This window comes from Somniosus microcephalus, unplaced genomic scaffold, assembly GCF_052327205.1.
Source record: "Somniosus microcephalus isolate GS21.2 unplaced genomic scaffold, FLI_Smic_1.0 unresolved_chr1, whole genome shotgun sequence".
In the NCBI taxonomy this organism is placed as follows: Eukaryota; Metazoa; Chordata; class Chondrichthyes; order Squaliformes; family Somniosidae; genus Somniosus; species Somniosus microcephalus.
Genome location: NW_028225179.1, coordinates 139,190,146 through 139,205,396, shown reverse-complemented (window position 1 = coordinate 139,205,396; position 15,251 = coordinate 139,190,146). Strand labels below are relative to the sequence as shown.

The 15,251-nt window shown below is 42.8% G+C and overlaps 1 protein-coding gene across 1 annotated transcript; it reads right to left on the bottom strand.

Annotated features, from left to right (window-relative positions):
- Window positions 1-803: 803 nt before the first annotated feature.
- LOC147096011 (uncharacterized) lies at window positions 804-14,421 on the bottom strand. Its single transcript, XM_085973754.1, has 6 exons — window positions 14,411-14,421; window positions 13,382-13,455; window positions 8,603-8,872; window positions 3,989-4,108; window positions 3,131-3,195; window positions 804-1,044 (listed from the first exon to the last, which is right to left on the bottom strand). Exons 1-6 carry the CDS (start codon window positions 14,419-14,421, stop codon window positions 835-837), a joined length of 750 nt encoding a protein of 249 aa, XP_085829880.1. The 3' UTR covers window positions 804-834.
- Between the last annotated feature and the right edge of the window lie 830 nt (window positions 14,422-15,251).

Sequence of the window (15,251 nt, the reverse complement as noted above, 5' to 3'; positions counted from 1 at the left end):
GATCAAGGTACTTGTATTTGATTTTGGTGGGTATCCTGGAATAAGACTAAGAAATGTAAAAATGTAATGAAGTTAAGATTTGAGAATAAGGATCTCTGATAATAGAATTGTAAGCTTTCTGTATTTGGAACTGTTAATGTTGCGATTGAATCACCAGCTGTAAGTTACATGTCGGTTCTTTAATAAATCTATATTTTTGTAGAATTGTTTCACATAGTACTTAGTACTTCTGTATCAAACTCGCAAACTCAATCTCTGTACACTTTTTGTTGAGGAGTTGCAGAATTCTGGAGGGGTTTTCTAGACCCTCATAATATCCGGAAGGTTACAGTCTAGCTAAACTTATTAAAAGTGCTATCTGGAGGATGGTAACATCTTCAGGTCGTTCTTTTCCTTTAGGGAGAGAGAGTCTGGACCTTTAGACCCAATTAAGCGTCTTTAGGATTCGGCTACCTCTAACTTTAGTTGAGAGTGAACATCTGGGGAATACGCCAGATCCAGGGTAGCTCTACAGGGGCTAGGACTAGTAATAATCCTTTCAGAATGGCCTACTCCTGCTCCTATTTTTATATGTTTCTATGTTTCTATATTCTCCAGAATGCAATTTCAGATAGCCAAAATGATGCAATGTTACCGATGGAGTACAAGACATCAAGGGGGAGGTGAAATTGATCTTCTGCAGTAGTACAACATGGGCGATAGCTCATCTTCTGCTCCATCTGATTTCATCCTCCATTGGAAGAGAAAATCGGGTGGACTGCAATACGGGTTGCCCATGCTCTATAACCCCAGCATTGCTTTCACCCCCCACTGTCTTTCCACACCGTTTAAAATTTATCTTGCCCCACTGAGGTCATGGGAATTGATGTATCTGAACTCAGGTCGTCGAGGTTCGGAGAACACACACGTACTCAGTGAGTCTACTGTGGCGTATTCTACATGATCTGCATTCCTGTTCACTCTGCCCTTTTTTCTCCCTTGCTGTATATTCAACTGGGCGTAATGCAGAGCCTCCTCCTGAGCAACACCATGATCGGGAAGTGCCTAAAAGTATTAAAATATTAAGATGATCAAGAAACAGCAATTGCCAGCATTGAAACAGTGTGCTTTTTTGAGATTTCAGTCCAATTGCCAACATTCTCTTCCACACTGTGCTAAAATCAAGACTGGTGCCACTTTCTCCTGATTTAACTCATGCATTCCAGGAAATCGGAGTGGGGAAACTCCTTAAATTAATGAACCTGCCCTGAATCCTACAAGTTTTTTAAAACTCAGTCTTGCTTCATCTAATCAAGTATTTTTAACGTGTCTTCTCTTCTCTGCCACTTCAGCATCGGTGGGCCCATGTCCTTCTAGAAGGTTACCAAAATCCCAAGACCACAAATATGCTGTCAATCAAAATGTTTCTAATAAGACAAGGAAAGGATTCCGTATAAAGGAACCCCATTTATAAATCGTCGGGAGCACCAGTAAGTTCATCTTTCTGTGTTTAGGAAGGTGATGGATGTATGGAATAGTTTCCACTTCCATAGCATGGGGCATTCAATGGTCGCATACAACATAGGCTGGATGCAAAAGTACCTCGACTCTATAAATGGGCCATATCAGGAAGCTCAAACAGGCACTCCTGTTCCAGAATTGCAACATTTTACTACTGTGCACTGGTATTGGACCAATGGTTATGAGCGATCTGAGTGCGATTGTCAGTTTGTTGCAAATCTAATGCCAATTTTCTGACCGAAGCAAATATAGACTAGGAATTGGGTTGGGATGTATTAAACCCATTCCAATGCAAACAAGTAGAAACGGAAATGATTCAGGGGTGATTAGCTTTGGGCGGTAGGGCAAAATGGCCGATAGCAAATCAGCCGCCCGTGTTACACCTCGCCAGATTTTGTTTTCCATTGACTGCAGGGCTGACAGTTCGAAATCAACCTTTTCCAATCCGCCCAAGCCCAATTTTATCCCCTAGATTTGCATTCCGTTAGATTTTTTTAAATTCGTTTTTATGGGATGTGGGCGTCGTTGGCAAGGCCAGCATTTATTGCCCATCCCTAATTGCCTTTGAGAAGGTGCTGGTGAGCCACCTTCTTGAACCACTGCAGTCCGTGTGGTGAAGGTGCTCCCACAGGGCTGTTAGGGAGGGAGTCCCAGGATTTTGACCCAGCGACGATGAAGGATTGGCGATATACTTCTAAGTCAGGATGATGTGTGACTTGGATGGGAACTTGGAAGTGGTGGTGTTCCCATGCACCTGCTGCCCTTGTCCTTCTAGGTAGGAGAGATCGTGTGTTTTGGAGGTGCCGCCGAAGAAGTCTTGGTGAGTTGCTACAGTGCATCTTGTAGATTGAATTGATTTGAATTCAAACTACAATGCAGTAGGAGGGAGGTCGCAGTTTGGAACACTTGGCAATTTATGCTAGGTCAATTGTTAATTTTAAATCTAAGATAGATTTTTGTCAACCAAAAGTATTGACGGATATGGGGCAAAGGTGGGTATATGGAGTTAGGTTACAGATCAGCCATGATCTCATTGAATGGCAGTACAGGCTCGAGGGGCTGAATAGCCTCCTCCTGTCCCTGTGCTCCGAAGCACAGAAGGAGGCCATTCAGCTCATTGTGACTGTGTCGGCTCTTACAAAGAATTACCAAATTAGTCTTATTTCCCTGCCCTTTCTCCGTAGCCCTGCAAATATTCCCCTTTTAGGCATTTCTCCAATTCCCTTTCGATAGTTATTATTGAATCTGCTTCCACCACCCATTCAGGCAGTGCAATCTGGATCATAACAACTTTCTGCGTAAAAAAATCTCCTCATCTCCACTCTGGTACTCAACCTCAGTTTTTCTAGTTTCTCAACATAACTGCAGTCCTGTATCCCTGGTACCATTCCAGTGGGTCTCCTTTGCACCTAATCTAAGGCCTTGACATCCTTCCTAAAGTATGGTGCCCAGAAGCGGGCGGGCGGGCAGGCAGGCAGGCAAGCATTCAAATGTAACCTGGACGTTGAATGACGGCTTTATGCGTTCGATAATGATGTATTTTCAATCCTGGGACCTTAAAATATTGGAACCATAAAATCCTGTTACAACCGTCTATCTGTTGACATGTATAACATCTTATCGTTCTTACTTGTGTTGTTGCCTGTACATCGCCGGAATCCGTGGGAATGATGATCGTACCAGACGCATGAAATGCTGAAAAAATTTAATTTGTCATATAACAGAAATGTTAATGCAGATATTTAGATAGCAATACGAATGAACAAGAAATCTCATCTCGGATCTAAGATAAAAACTGTACTAAAAAATTGAAATGATTTCCCTTCCTATTAAACTCTACCGAACAAAAAATAAATTAAGAAAAAATAAAATTGATAAATAACCTCTGATTCTTCCCCTGTCAATGATAGCATCTTCGCCATGTTATGGCAATTCAGTAACAAAGTGTTGTAACCAGTAGCATCAACACCCTTTGAAAGTTTCAACAAAATGTTTTTAAAATTTTCCAGCAGTCACAATCCCTTGTCGTTCTGCTTTAGAATAATACCCAAATCACCAGTTTATCGTTAAACACTTAGAAAGGGTGCAAAGCAATTACTCTGGTCGCTATGTGTAGCGGCGTGGTGAGTTCTTTATGATGTCCTCTGGTCCCCACTGCTAGCAAAATCGTAAATACATTTTAATCAAATTGTGTTCAATCCCCTCAACAAAGGGTGCGGCAGAATGGTTCTGACAATTGACCTCATGACCCCTGCACCCAGGAAGAGGAAAAAAAGCAGCTCGGGTTCTGTTAGAAACTGTCCCCATGTTGATGTCTGTCTAGGTTAGTTGGGCACCCTGCAAACCTTCTTGTCAACGGTCCCATGTGGACAATAGTCACTTGTATATGTTACCAAACAAATCCTTGCGGGCTGAGGAACACTATCCCTACATCGTTAAAGCCTTCAGAAGAGGGCAATATTTAATTTGGTGAAACGAAAATACAAACTTTTATTGCCCCAAATCAGTCGAAATGTCAGAAATACGATTAGCACAGCTATCAACGCTAGCGCGGCCAGCAAAATCGGTGTTATGTCGGTCCTTGCATTCTTCGTTTCCTTTGTGCGGCCTGAAATAAACAAAATGAAGTCAGCGTTTTTCATTGATACTGAAACGTGAAACGAATCATCTAAAGGATGCAGTTTCTGTACTGAAGAAAAATGTTCGCATCTCAGTGGAACCAGAATACTTGTACTCCTACCAGAACTGTGTCTTACCAGCAAAACCTCGCCCCCACCTCCCTTCTTCCAGAAGCTGACCTGCCCTCCCTGCATCAACAGGACCACCTCCTTGAAAGAAAATGGTGGTGGCAGCTAAGACCAATGTTCAGAACATAGCCTTTCAGAGTCCCAGCAAAAAGATGAAGCTGCTCCTGAAACTTCCATCGGGCTGACTTGGAACACCGCAGGGAGTAAAAGACACTGAATTCACAGCGGGGATGGGACAGGGACTGGAGGTTCAGCCACCTGGAGGTCAAGGTCATATTTCCAGGAAGAATGAAGGTGTCTAACAAAGCACTCACCCAATCTGCATTTGTACTCTACAGTGCAAAAGGGACCACACCATGTACAGTGAATACTGGGGTCGTTTTCTCTCTTTCGATGCCTGGGGCTATTGGATCACCTGGGCACAGCTAATCAAAGCGGGCAGAATTGCACACCCAGAAAGAATCCCGCCGGATTTTACACCCATTGGCATATGACTAGGCAGTCTCCCTTGCTGGCGGGCACTCTTCCCCATCGGATTTCCTGTACTCACCGGGAGTCATTTTAACTTTGAGCGAGATAGTAAAATGGGCGATATTGAAATTTGCGCCCAATTGCGCTCTGCCTGATTTTACCTTCTATTGACTTCAATGGAAAGGAGAATCAGCGGTTGTGTGTAATGGGCTGCTGCTTCGATATCGCCCATTTAACACTTTCGCCCAAAGTTAAAAGTAACCCCACCCTGCTTAGAACATCCAATACACCCTGTGGCATGAACATAAATGTCTACTCTACAGTATTGTAAACTGGAGGAGGAAATCCCACGGCTGTCCAACATAGAATGAGTGTTTGCAGCCCCAGGCAATGTTGTCAGAGAAATTAATAAACAGGTTACAGCTACTGCTGCACGGCGAAGTGTCAACTGAAGATCAGCTGCAAGTCAGCGTGGTGGGAGAGTGAACACGGTTATTTGAGAGGAAACGTTCTCCCAGAAAATAAAAGGAGCAGGAAGGAATTCTTGATGGTGGGATCATGTTGTATGTGCAGGAAATGTCATAGGCGAATCTTGCCAATGTGGAGGTTGAGGGTATGGAAGGTCAGACAAGGAGTGAAAGGAGGGACCAGGGATGATAGCAGAACAGTGACCGTAACATAATACGCTTTAAGATGATAATAGAGAAGGACATACGTATGACAAAAACCAGGTTAATAGATTGGAGACAAGCTGATTTTGAGGGGCTGAGAATAGAACTTGGGAAGATAAAATGGGCAACAATATTGGCAAACAATGATGTAGAACGACAATGGGAAACATTTAAAACGGTGTTCAACAGAGTGCTGGAAAAATATATTCTGCTAAAAGGAAAGAACAAACTAAACACTAATGAGACTCCATGGATGAATAAAGACATAAGGGAAAAATTGAGGGTAAGGAAAGAGCCATACATTAAGTACATAGACAGCAGGGGAGTGCATGATAAGAGAGAATATGAAGGGATTAGGAGAGAAGTAAAAAAAAACAATTCGGAAGGCAAAGAGAAACTATGCAATTAATTTATCAAGGAACATAAAACAAAATAGTAAAATACTTTACAGGCATATCAATAAAAAAAAGAAAGGTTGGGATGGGAATAGGGCCATTAAGGGATAGACAGGACAATACCACAGGTAACAATAGGGAGATGGCAGAAATATTAAATAATTATTTAGCTTCGGTATTTACCAGGGAGATAGAACAGGTGGACATGATATTGGATGATGAGATGAGTAATGAGATAAGTGCATTTAAAATTAAAAAGGGGATATATTAAATAAACTAATGAAACTCAAAGAGGATAAAACCCCCAGTCCGAATGGATTGCATCCCCATATTTTAAAAGAATCTAGGGAAGAGATAGCAGAGGCATTACTACACATCTTTAATAATTAGTTTGAAAAAGCTGTACTGCCAGGCGGATAGCTAACATAATACCTATATTTAAGAAGGGGGATAGAACATGTCCAGGGAACTATAGACCAGTCAGCTTAACATCGGTGGTAGGAAAAATAATGGAATCCCTACTAAAGGATAAAATAGAAGAACATCTAGAAACAAAAAGTATAATAATGAATAGTCAGCATGTATGTCAAAAGGGAAAATCTTGCTAGACCAATCTTATTGAATTTTTTGAAGAGTTAACAGAGAGGGTAGACAATGGTAATGCAGTAGATGTAATATATCTAGATTTTCAAAAGGCCTTTGATAAGGTACCCCGTAATAGACTGATGAACAAGGTCAGAGAATGTGGTGTCCGGGGACAAGTAGCAGAATGGATTGCTGGCTGGCTTCAAGACAGAAAGCAGAGAGCGGGAGTAAAGGGTAGCTATTCACAGTGGCAGAAGGAGGGTAGTGGTGTTCCACAAGGATCAGTGCTGGGACCACTGCTGTTCACAATTTACATTAACGATTTAGGCTTTGGAATCAAAAACAAAATGTCTAAATTCGCAAATGATTCCAAATTGGGGGGTGGGGGATAGTCAATACTGAGGAGGACTGCAACAAATTACAAGAGGACATTAATAAACTTGCAGAATGGGCAAATAATTGGCAAATGAAGTTCAACACAGATAAATGTGAGGTATTACATTTTGGTAGGAAGAATAGGGAGGTAACGTATCACTTGGAGGGTGCAAGTCTAGGTGGGGTAGAGGAAAAGGGATCTTGGGGTACAAATCACTAAAAGTTGCGATACAGGTCAGCAAGGCCATAAAAAAGCAAACCAAGTACTAGGGTTTATTTCTAGAGGGATAGAATTGAAAAGTAGAGAAGTTATGCTAAACCTGGATCGAACCTTGGTTTGACCACACTTAGAGTACTGTGTACAGTTCTGGTTGCCATATTATAAAAAGGATATAGAGGCACTGGAGAGGGTGCAGAGAAGATTTCCAAGGATGATACCAGAAATGCGAGGGTATAAATAGCAGGAAAGGATGAACAGGCTGGGTCTCTTTTCTTTTGAAAAAAGAAGGCTGAGGGGTGACCTAATGGAGGTCTTTAAAATTATGAAAAGCTTTCATAGAGTGGATACACAGAGAGAATGTTTCCACTTGTGGGGAAGAGCATAACTAGAGGCCATCAATATAAGATAGTCACCAAGAAATCCAATAGAGAATTCAGAGGAAACGTCTTTACCCAAAGAGTGGTGAGAATGTGGAACTCACTACCACAGAGAATGGTTGAAGCGAATAGTACAGATGCATTTAAGGGGAGGCTGGACTAGCATATGAGGGAGAAGGGAATAGAGGGTTACGCTGATAGATTTAGATGAGGCAAGACAGGAGGAGGCTCGAGTGGCGCATAAACGGCGACATGGACTGGTTGGCCGAATGGTCTGTTTCTGTGCTGTATATCCGATGTAATCCTATGTAACAATGAGAAAGAGGGTCAGCGCTAAGCCTCCACGTAAGAACTGAGACAACAGAGAAATATCAGTTCAGAGAGTGGTGGATGAGAATGAGTAAGGGGATTGTAAATACATAAACCACCGATGTCTTTGTGATAGTTATTGACGAAGAGATCCAGGGCAAGCAAAGCGGCAGAGAAAGAGGTCCAGGAGAATGGAGAAAAGACCTCCTCTTGCTCAAAGCTAGCGCAGCAGCAAAAGAATATCTCCGCATCAGATCCAGCTTGGAGTTCATTGAAACGTATCAGGATGAGAAAGGGTAACGTCAAAGGGAATGGTCAAACCCTGGTGAGCAGATGTCTTACTACAGTTAGATTAAATGGAGAGATATGTTTAGAAGAAAGTGAAGGGGAAGCGAGATGTTGGGGGGGGGGGCGGTGAAGGGGGGTGGGTGGTGTCAATTTCAAGAGCTGCTTCAATTTCTTGTACTTGACACCATTAACGTCTCTGCGATTGAAATAACAACAGGAAACGCTGAAAAACTCAGCAGGCCAGGCAGCGGTGGAGAGAGAAACAGAGGTAACGTTTCAGGTCGATGACCTTTCGTCAGAACTGGATAAAAAGCGATTGAAATGCTTCTTCACTCGCTTCTTTTTGTTCAATGCTATTACACGAGTTGATCATCTTTCGGGTTTCAGTGCCTTCACGTAAGAGGTTACCCTGTCCTTCCTCCTTACAGATGCTGACAGACCTCCTAGGTGCTTGCAGCAATTACTGTGTGTTTATTTTTTATTTTCTTGAGAAAATTGCTTGTTAATTGTCATCATTCAGCTACATAAAATAATAGTAACAATTAGAAATTGGAAACCAAATTTATTATGTGACCCATACATGGATAATAGCACGAAAAAATTCCAGTGACGCCCACATCCCATAAACAATTTTTTAAAATCATTATTTTCAATTACTACTTACATTTAATTTCTAGCGTGTTGCTATTGTCGACACTTTGCCTCTCTCCTGCTATGTGACAGTAATAGGTCTCTGAATCTTTCTCCGTCAAGCCAAAGTTTTGACTGCAAATTATTTCGTTGCCAAACGCCTCCTGGTCTGCTTTCTGCAAGCGCCCTTTATACATTGAATATTTGTCCAGATTTCCGTCAGTCGCTTGACCTCGTGTCCATTGTGTTACTTTGAACTTTCTCTCGGAATGCACGGAGCAACTTAGTGTTACCGACTGGGTCTCTGTTGGGGTTATAAAGGGAGAGAACTGAAAAATGTCACATGCCTCTAATGTTTAATTTTAAATGCCGCCAAGTCTATAATTTACATTAGCCAACTATATATCTATAATATGGGGATAGAAATATAGGAACATAGGAACGGGAGTAGGCCATTCAGCCCCTCGAGACTGTTCCGCAATTCAATGACATCGTGGCTGATCTGTAACCTAACTCCATATAGCCGCCTTTGCCCCATGTTCCTTAATACCTTTGGTTAACAAAAATCTCCGATTTAAAGTTAACAATTGACCCAGCATCAATTGCCATTTGCGAAAGAGAGTTCCAAACTTTCACCACCCTTTGTGTGTAGAACTGTTTCCTAACGTCACTCCTGAACAGTCTGGCTCTAATTTTTAGACTATGCCCCCTAGTCCTAGACTCCCCAACCAGAGGACATAGTTTCTCTCTATCTACCCTATCAGTTCCCCTTAATATCCTGAAAATTTCAATCAGATCACCCCTTAACCTTCTAAATTCTAGGGAATACAACCCTAATGTGTGTAATCTCACCTCCTAATTTAACCCTTGTAGTACGGGTATCATTGTGCTAAATCTACCCTGCACTCCCTCCAAAGGCCAATATTTCCGTCCCAAGGTGTGGTGCCCAGAACTGCCCACAGTACTCCAGGTGTGGTCTAACCAGGGTTTTGTATAGCTGCAGCATAACTTCTACCCACCTTGTATTCTAGTCCTCTAGATATAAAGGCCAGCATTCCATTATCCTTTTTTGATTATTTGCTGTACCTGTTCATGACATTTTAATGATCTATGTTTATTTATATATATGTATATTACGTGTATTATTAAAATAGCATCTATATATATAAATATATAAATGCTGTGCTAATAATCATCTACTATATATTAAAGTTCGGCTCTTCCCTGTCTGCCATGTTCAAGGCCGCTGACGCATATGTAAGGAAATTCTGCATCACTAGCCACCCTTTAATTGACTGAAATAGCTCAGCCCTGTCTGTTGAACCCGAGAGCTGCTGGAGCAGAAGCGTCGCGCCCCTCCTTCAAAATGTCACATTTTGTTACCAAAACAAAAACAATCTTACCAAACAATTTTACTTCGGAATTGGCCATGAATTGTCCTCAGACGTTTACACCAATTTACTGGATGTGGCTAGTCAGACAACTAGAATCACAGAACGATACAGCACAGCAGGGCACCATTCGGCCCATCGTGCTTTTGCCGGTTCTCTGAAAGAGCGATCCAATTAATCCCACACCCCTGCTCCTTCCATGTAGCCCTGCAAATTTCTCTCGTTCACGTATTTGTCCAATTCCCTTTCGAACGTTACCAGTGAATCTGCTTCCACCGCCCTTTCAGGCAGCGCGTTCCAGATCACAACAACTCGCTGCGTTAAAAGAAATTCTCCCTATTTACTCAATCAAATCCCCCCCCCCGCCATAATTTTGAACACCTCTATTAAATCTCCCCTTAACCTTCTCTGCCCTAAGAAGAGCAATCCCAGCTTCTCTAGTCACTCCACATGACTGAGGTTCCCAGTCCCAATACCCCTCAGGGATAATACAGTAGATGTGCTATAGAAACAGAAGTGTTAAATGCAGTTCCATCTTGGCACTAAACATCACAGTTGTGCTCCAGACTCCAGACTACCCTTAAACAACATCATCAAACTGTAATCTGTAAGCATCTTGCTCAGAATAAATAATTACAGGCGGGTTCTGCGCCTCTGCATATTGGCCGCAACAGAGCGCTCTCCAGTCGAATGGAGCGTACGGCAGCTGCTTAACTCAAATGTCGAAAACACATTCCGTTGGCTAATTGGGTGCAATTTACTTATATATTTGATTGATGTGACATTTTATAAATATTTATGCGTCTTAATGCTCTTCCTCCTCCCCTCATCAACTGAGGGTCGATATCAATATTCGTCACATTTTGCAGCCTCTCCTACTCAATCTTTCACCAGAAATTAAAACCGTGATATTCCTGACTTTCCACGGGTTCCCCCTTCCTCCTTCAATCAACGGACTGCCACGAACCAAGCTCGGCATCGCCAAATCATTATCAAATGATTTTTCTTCTCATTTCTCCTACCCGAATCTCTCCCATGATGTTCTGCACTAAAACCATTCGCCTTACAGCTCTCAAACAATTCTCGGATTCTCCAGTAATAGTTTGATGATTGGGAGGTGGGGGGATTATTTCTCGCGGCTGTGAGCAGCTTTTTACACTGGCGGCAATCCTCATTTCAGCCAGTACAGTAATAATATGGACAGTGTAAGAAGGATCTTCTAGAGTTTCTAGTACCTGAACTATAGCTTTCCCGGTAGGAACCTTTGAGAATAGAAGCATAGAAACATAGAAGATAGGAGCAGGAGTAGGCCATTCGGCCCCTCGAGCATGCTGCACCATTTAATGAGATCATGGCTGATCATCCAAATTCAGTACCCTGTCCCTGCTTTCTCCCCATATCCCTTGATCTCTTTAGCCTTAAGAAATATATCTAACTCCTTCTTGAATATATTTAATGAATTGGCCTCCACCGCCTTCTGTGGTAGAGAATTCCACAGGTTCACCACTCTCTGGGTGAAGAAATTCCTCCTCATCTCAGTCCTAAATGGCTTACCCCTTACCTTTAGACTGACCCCTGGTTCTGGACTCCCCCGCCGGGAACATCCTTCCTGCATCTAGTCTGTCTAGTCCTGTTAGAATTTTATAAGTTTCACTGAGATCCTCTCTCATTCTTCTAAACTCCAGCGAATATAAGCCTAATCGACCCAATCCCTCCTCATCCGTCATTCCTGCCATCCCAGGTATCAGTCTGGTTCCCAGGTATCAGAGAATGATTCCACGCACGCCACCCGCCCCCCCCCACCCCCCCCCCCCCCACCCCCACCCCCGCCCCTGGTCTCCGTGTTCCTACGTTTTACAATGTTACTAGAAATTCGACCTCAGGAGTCTTTTGGAACTGTTTACCGCAGAATAGAAATGAATGTTTTAGATATTCGCGCGCTTTAATGGTTAATATGGCGTCTCCTTTAAAATAGCGGATTGAGGAATGCCTTAAACCCTAATACCGCTCAGATTAATTTCAGGATTCCCTTCCCCGGGCGAATCCCAGTAAAGTACATTGTCAACAGACTCTGCGGGTGTCTCAGAAGAACACACATCATGATTGATCTATGTATGCATGTCACAGACGCGAATTGGATGAAATAGTTGTGGGTGCGTTCTTTTGTCAGCATCTACTCGACTTTGTGCACCGGTGCGACTTAGTGTTGTTATGCGGGATATATCGTGGGTTTCAGAAGACCCGCTGGAAGATTTCCACGTTCAGTGACAGAATGGAGATTTTTTTTCGCCTCCTACAGCTATCTGAAGCTACAGGTGAAGGATCCAATCCCCCACGCAGCATACCTGAATAGGATGGAGACTGAACTGTTCAAAGCTGAACCTCTCTAACGCATATCTATAAAATAAACCCAACACATTTATTATCAGGATGCTACCGTGGAATCCTAAAATGGTGGGACTTTCTCTATTTAAGCATTAAATGCAGGATGCTTTGGTAGAAGCTCCCATGCGACTATCCAACGCGAGGGTGGCTTATCGGGAAATCGCGGCTGTACTGCGCAGGATATTCCTAAAATTCGTGTCAATGGACCGACAAATCAGAGACCCCGAAATTGGCGCTCGAAAATATCCGCTCAGTGTTCCAAGGTAGATGTAGGGCTGGAAGGTTTTGATAGTGCTCCCCTGTTCGTGTTTATCCATCGCCGAACAGAAGTAATCGTACCCGGAGATCTATACTGAGGATTTATTTTGGCTATTATCTGCGTTGGAATTCTGCTGGCCAGAATTCGTCTTATGGCGATTCTGGTTAAATTTATGTCTGCATTAATGGCAGTAGCTTACTGTCAGAAAAAGTAAACGCTCGACATTTTTTTGTGGCCCACGTTTTTCGCATTTAGTGCCCGCTTCACCTGGTGCCACCCTCTGGTGTTTGGTTAAATTTGAGGAGGGGGGAGGAGGGCTCAAAATAGTACAAATGAAGATTTACTTGTAGTGCATTCATTACGGAATTCTAAACATATACTTCCGCATACGCTTATTTAAAAATGTTCAGCATTAGTAATGACAATAGTGCTGCATACATCTTAAACACAATGACATTATAGAAATGGTGCAGTTCAATTGCGAATCAACACAGGACTTACTGACATTGTGAACTGGTACAGGATGCCAATTTCTTGATGAAACTGACACTGAAGTCCACAGATGAAGCTCATCCCAGAAGCGGTCAAATCAAATATTTCCATGTTGGCATTTTTATATTCAATTAAGGTTAAAGTGCCAAAGCGATTTCCTGGCGAAATCGTCTCAACATTACCATAGGAGACTGCAAATAATTCCCAAATGGTTAAAACCTGCAATTGAAAGTTATTGTATTCGCTGCATTGTACAATTATAACCAAGGAGAATAAGTGAACTCACCAGTGCAGAGTGCAAAGGGAATCAGTTGCATAAAGGCAAATCGCTGGATGAATTTAATCTTCTTTGTGCACACTCTAAAGGTATGTAGGATGTGATGCAGCCCCCAGATGGACAATCTCAGTATAATAAGTGGGCGTGAATGGAATCATTTGCGGTCTCTCTATTTGGGTACACAGAGCTCCTGTTATTGTTCGATGCGATTGGAAAAGTTTAGACCCCAGGATGGCCAATATAAAAATAAACTCCAATGCCGTCTAAAAAAAAATGTTTAGAGACAATCTCCGTTGGCGCTTGTTTGGGAGTTCCGAGGGTAGAGGGAAGGTTACAATGCAAAATATGTCCTTATCAATATATAATCGAACAAATTGTGCGCTTTTGATGTACGCCAACGGCGAAAAACAGAAACATCGTTCACTCTCTGTTTTTAATGGACGGAAAACCACACATTCAGGGGGCGCGGAATTTCGCTGTATTCAGTCCAGACGGGCTACAGGAGCGCACTTTTTAAAAATTCGTTCATGGTATGTGGGCATCGCTGGCAAACCCGGCATTTATTGCCCAGCCCTAATTGCCCTTGAGAAGGTGGTGGTGAGCCACCTTCTTGAACCGCTGCAGTCCGTGTGGTGAATGTGCTCCCACAGTGCTGTTAGGAAGGGAGTCCCAGGATTTTGACCCAGTGACGATGAAGGAATGACCAATATATTTCCAAGTCAGGATGGCGTGTGATTTGGAGGGGAACTTGGAGGTGGTGTTGTTCCCATGCGCCTACTGCACGTCCTTCTAGGTGGTAGAGGTCGCGTCTATCGTGGACTCTGTGCTCATATTCTGCCGCCAAATAAAGAACACAGAGACAAGAATTACATTGCTTGCTATGCGTGCCTACATTCTTTTTAAATGCTTTTGAGGATCTCACTGCAGACAGCGCCCTAATCTCTGCAAATAGCTTCAAAGCAAAAACACATCACAGAAAGAAGCGATTGGATAGATTATACCCATGGCAGCCAACGCCATTAGCTATTGTCGTCATACGTTCCGTTCATGCTCTCTTGACCCTATTTCTGCTGAAGTGCTGACCACCCAACTTCCATTCCTAGCCCGCTCCTCAAAAAAAAATCCTTGACTCCTCTGTCCTTGAAGACCACCTCCCCATCTCCAAGACTAGGCAGTTCGGAATTTCAAATGATAGCAAAATACTGCGGATGCTGGAAATCCGAAAAAGCAACAGAAAAATTCAGCAGGCCAAGGCAGCATCCGTGCAGAGACGGAGTTAACTTTTCAGTCTCTGACCCTTCGTCAGAAATCGAAAAAAAGCAGGAAGAGGGATACATTTTAAAGCAAGTGGGGGCTGGGAAAAGGGGGCGGGGATGAAAGAACAAAAGGGAAGGTCAGAGATAGGATAGAAAGCAGGAGAGATTGAGAGGCATTGAGAGACATTAAGAGATATTCAAGGAACAAAGGATGGCTCTAGATGAAGTGTGAATGGTCCTGGCAGAATGAAGGACGGCTGCCATGTGGGAGGGAAGAAAAAAGCCTTTCGTCTGGAATTTGAAATGCCGTTGTAAGTGACTTGGCGAGTTTTTTTTCCAGCAAGTCAATAAAGAAAAACAACTCGATCAATCATCGCTCACGCTGCACTCAGACAGTTGACAGAAAAAGCAAAGTGCCTAAAATATAACCCGATGAAAGGAGACCTAATTGACTCCACAGCGTTTCAAAGTAAAAAATTCAACCGCATGTGTGAGAAATGTTCAAGCAAAGCTGTTTGCACCAGAGTGATCCAATTAGCAAAGGAAGCACGTTTGTTTGTTCCTGGTGAGGTTGAAACATGTTTCAAGCTTTAAAAAGATGTCCACGTGATACTAAATGTCAT

Bases quoted from the DNA above. Each gene is read 5' to 3' on its own strand.
- LOC147096011 (XM_085973754.1), bottom strand. The intron at 3,196-3,988 runs GTTTGTATTTTC...AAATTTTTTCAG, and splicing joins ACTGATTTGGGGCAATAAAA to CATTTCATGCGTCTGGTACG. The intron at 1,045-3,130 runs GTAAGAACGATA...TAATACTTTTAG, and splicing joins ATGTACAGGCAACAACACAA to GCACTTCCCGATCATGGTGT.